The sequence below is a fragment of the Bos mutus genome, chromosome 22 (assembly GCF_027580195.1).
Source record: "Bos mutus isolate GX-2022 chromosome 22, NWIPB_WYAK_1.1, whole genome shotgun sequence".
In the NCBI taxonomy this organism is placed as follows: Eukaryota; Metazoa; Chordata; class Mammalia; order Artiodactyla; family Bovidae; genus Bos; species Bos mutus.
In genome coordinates, this window is record NC_091638.1 from 67,284,130 (window position 1) to 67,288,167 (window position 4,038).

At 53.0% G+C, this 4,038-nt stretch overlaps 1 protein-coding gene across 1 annotated transcript; it reads left to right on the top strand.

The window, feature by feature from the left end:
* Window positions 1-229: 229 nt before the first annotated feature.
* Window positions 230-3,585, top strand: MRPL11 (mitochondrial ribosomal protein L11). Its single transcript, XM_070359577.1, has 5 exons — window positions 230-441; window positions 818-913; window positions 1,606-1,699; window positions 1,785-1,944; window positions 3,315-3,585. Exons 1-5 carry the CDS (start codon window positions 319-321, stop codon window positions 3,418-3,420), a joined length of 579 nt encoding a protein of 192 aa, XP_070215678.1. The 5' UTR covers window positions 230-318; the 3' UTR covers window positions 3,421-3,585.
* Window positions 3,586-4,038: the final 453 nt, after the last annotated feature.

Here is a 4,038-nt window from a genome sequence, read left to right on the forward strand (position 1 = left end):
CAGTGCGGGCATTAAAGTCCCCTTCCCAGCTTGGCCGTCTGAGGTCTTGCCTGTGTGCTCTCCAGGAGGAATATGTGTATCTGAGCTATTCGAGTCCTTCCCCAGTCTTAAGATAGCACGTTAAAAGTTTTTTTCCGCTTCATCTCATCCTTGTCTTACCAGTTGGAGGGCGGAAGGATTGAGTCAATGCTGCTATTTGTCAGCTTTATTTGTCTTACCCTAACGTGAGGACCCTTGACCTTTAACCCAATATGGCGGCGCCCAGAGCCCCGCTCTTGGTGTAGATCTGAGGTTAACTAACCCTGGGAGCTCCGAATCATGTCGAAGCTAAGCCGGGCCACTCGGGCTCTCAGGAAGCCCGAGGCCGAAGGCGTGATCCGGACCATCTTGCGGGCAGGCCAGGCCATGCCCGGGCCCCCTCTAGGCCCCATCCTGGGTCAGGTGCAGCCGCGGGAGAAACCAGGCGTGGGAGGGGCGGGAGGGTTGGATCTAGTACGCGGGTGAGGGGTGCGGACTGGGCCAGGGCGGCCTCGTTTCAAACCGGGGCTGCTGCCCGCACACTTTATGGCCTTGGGTTAGTTATACAACCTCTTGGAGGCTCAGCCTCCTCCGTCCTTCGTCAGCGGGCTGTTGAAAGGACAGAGAGGTATGGAGCACACGAATCATCTGGCACATAAAATGGTAGTTGAATGTGGGTAGAGAGAAAAGGATGGGTATCCTTAGAGACGTGAAGACGGAGGAGAGAAGGGATAGAGCTTCCTGGGTGGAAGGAACCCGGCCCTTCCTCCCCACGCTTACCTCTTTGCCTCCCTCACAGCGAGGCGTCTCCATCAACCAGTTTTGTAAGGAGTTCAACGAGAAGACCAAGGACATCAAAGAAGGCATTCCTCTGCCTACCAAGATTTTTGTGAAGGTGAGGAGTCGGGACTCTGATCCCCAATTTCCTTATTCTCCCCAAGGCCTGGAGCTGGTCACCTGGGGTTGCTACTTGGCTCCCCGCTTGGGGCAAATCTCTTTTTTAAAAAAAAATATTTTATTTTTGTTTACTTGGCTGCACCGGGTCGTAGTTGAGGCCATTTTTGGCTGTGCTGGGTCTTGGTTGCTGCCTGCAGGCTGTCTCTAGTTGCGGTGCTCGGGTTTCTGCTGTTGTGGAGCACAGGCTCCGTAGCTGTGGTGCACAAGCTTAGGTTGGCATGTGGGATCTTCCCTGACCAGGGATCGAACCCGTGTTCCCTGCATTGACAGGCAGATTCTTAAGCACTGGACACCACCAAGGAAGTCCAGAATCTCTTCTCGATGCCGGGCCACCCTTTCCCCTTTTACACAGTGGAGACTAGACCATATCTTTCCTGAGCGCGCCCTACCGTGTTGCAGATTTTTTTTTGTCCCTCCAACTTTCCAGGGCTTCCAGAGCAGAGTTGGAGCTGGAATAGAGGTGACAGGGACATTTGTTAGAAGTTTATTTTTCCTGTGGCTTTATGGTCAGTTAAAGGAGCACCCTAGGAAGGTGAGCAGAGGTGGGCAGGAAGTTAGTAGCTCCTTGGGCTGGGGCAGCAGGGCTTGGGACAGGTAGGAGGATTCTCATAACTCTTTTTTTCCCTTCAGCCTGACAGAACATTTGAAATAAAAATTGGCCAACCCACTGTTTCCTACTTCCTGAAGGCCGCCGCTGGGATTGAGAAGGGGGCCCGGAACACAGGTAAGGGGCATGGTGGGCATCTGGGCTTCTGGGGGCTCTGGAAGGAAGCAGTGACTCCTGAAGGGCTGCTTGTGCTTTGTCCCAGGGAAAGAGGTGGCCGGCCTGGTGACACTGAAGCACGTGTATGAGATCGCCCGCGTCAAAGCTCAGGATGACGCCTTTGCCCTCCAAGATGTGCCCCTGTCCTCTGTTGTCCGCTCCATCATTGGCTCTGCCCGTTCCCTGGGTATTCGTGTGGTGAAGGAGTGAGTATCTGGGGGAAGCTCAGTGTGAGAGAAGGGCCTGGAATGTTCTTGACTCTGGGACAAAGCTGAGGTCCCACTGAGTGGGAGAGTCAGTGTCTGTGTTAAAGGATCTTAGATTCTCATTCATTCATTTGGAATATAATTGTTATGCACCCAATGTGTATTAGACTGTCCTGGACACTGGATACAGTCCGGAAGGAGGTAGCCATGCTTGGCCTTGCTTTTAAGGAGCTCCCAGTCCAGAGATGGAGGCAGATCCATATTGGAGCATTATACTGCCGGATGGTCAGCCCTGATCAAAGAAACCACAAATGTCTTGAGAACAGGGAGTAAGGTTCCTGAATTTGCCTGTGTGTCAATGAAGGCTTTGCAGAGCAGTTGACATCCAAACAAAGCCCTGGGAAAGGAGGTCAGGGACTAGGGACAAGCATTCCAAGAAGTGGAAAAATCCCTGTGAAGAATGTCAGGTGAAGAGTGAACCAGAGAAGTTCAGTGTGATCTGGGTGCATCACACTAGAGACAGAGTGGGACATAGTAGGAGGTGAGGCAAAAGGGTCTAGTTGGTTCTCAAATCCAGACCTGATCCTGAGGCCAACAGAGGGCTCCTCATGGGGCTTCGGAGACCTCAGGAAGGTGAGATGTTGAGTGGGAGAGCATGTGGCCCAGATGACAGCGGGGTAGCACTCAGCCCTTCCCTGGCCTCTTGCTGCTGGTGTCACATCCCATGCGAAGGCTGATGGTTGGTTATTTCCCAAGAGGAGCGGGGGTAAGCATGGAGCAGGGGTGGGATTTACTTTGCTCCGATCTTTACTTGTTCTGGGAATACAGCAGTGAGCGAATCTGATCCCTGCTCTGAGAGACGTCCGTGTACCACCTGATGACTTCTTTGTACAAAATGTTTTTGGGCTCAGAGAGTGGGCAGGTTAATCTGGATTGGGGTTTAGCTGTTCTAATCCTCCAAGGATAAGGAGGGATTTAAGAAAATAGTAAAAGGTAGAGGTGATGGCAGAGTGGCACTCCTGGCAGAGAAGAGAGATGAGCAAAGGTGTGGGGGCTGGGAGGGTCTTTCCCTATAGCTCAGACAGTAAAGAATCTGCCTGCAATTCAGGAGACCTGGGTTTGGAAGATCCCCTGGAGAAGGCAGTGGCAACCCACTCCAGTATTCTTGCCTGCAGAATTCCATGGACAGAGAAGCCTGGTGGGCTCCAGTCCATGGGGTCACAAAGAGGCAGACATGACTAAGCGACTAACACACACCTATGGGGCTGGGACGTCCAGGAGCGGGGAGGGGCTCTGAGACAGTGACGTGGCTGCTGTGAGCTCCCACCCGTGACCGGCCCCTCACTCACTGTGTTTCTCTGTACTTGCAGCCTCAGTTCAGAAGAGCTGGCAGCTTTCCAGAAGGAGCGAGCCCTGTTCCTGGCTGCTCAGAAAGAGGCGGATTTGGCAGCCCAGGCAGAAGCTGCCAAGAAGTGACTCCTGTCCCCCAGCCTCTGGGATTTTGAAGGGGGCCAGTTGAGAAGGCTGTGCCCAAGGGGAGGAAGGGAGGTCACATCAAGCTGATTATATTTTTCTGACTTTATTATTTTTAAATTCTGTATATCAGAGCATCAAGCCTGAGTAAACATGTTTTGTCATCCACTTGCAGTTTCTGCTTTGGGACGGTGCTGACAGTAGCCACCATGGACAGACATCAGCTGCCCTGGGAAGTAGGAGTTTCTCAGATGTGTAGTCTGAGGTTCAGCCAGGTAGAGCAACTTCCCCAAGGTCTGACCAGACAGAGGAAGGAGAAAATCTTGTCTTTTCTGCCTTCCTAGGGGTGAGAGAGGAAAATCCCATGGACGGAGAAGCCTGGTAGGCTGCAGTCCATGGGTCGCTGAGAGTTGGACACGACTGAAGCAACTTAGCAGCAGCAGCAGGGGTGAGAGAACGGACAGGGCGGGCAGGGGCTGTGGATGTTGGGCTTGCTTCCATCAGAAAGGCCTCCTGTCTCTGGTGGACTCGCAGCCTCCACAGAAACAGACCCTTTTGAAGACTTCAGATCACAGCCCCAAGCAGAGTTGCTACACAGAGTACCCTGGATCCCAAGGGCTG

Excerpts from the sequence above, each read along its gene's own strand:
- MRPL11 (XM_070359577.1), top strand. The coding sequence starts at position 319 with ATGTCGAAGCTAAGCCGGGCCACTCGGGCTCTCAGGAAGCCCGAGGCC. Across the intron at positions 442-817 it reads TAGGCCCCATCCTGGGTCAG|CGAGGCGTCTCCATCAACCA; the intron begins GTGCAGCCGCGG and ends CCTCCCTCACAG. Across the intron at positions 1,945-3,314 it reads GGTATTCGTGTGGTGAAGGA|CCTCAGTTCAGAAGAGCTGG; the intron begins GTGAGTATCTGG and ends CTGTACTTGCAG.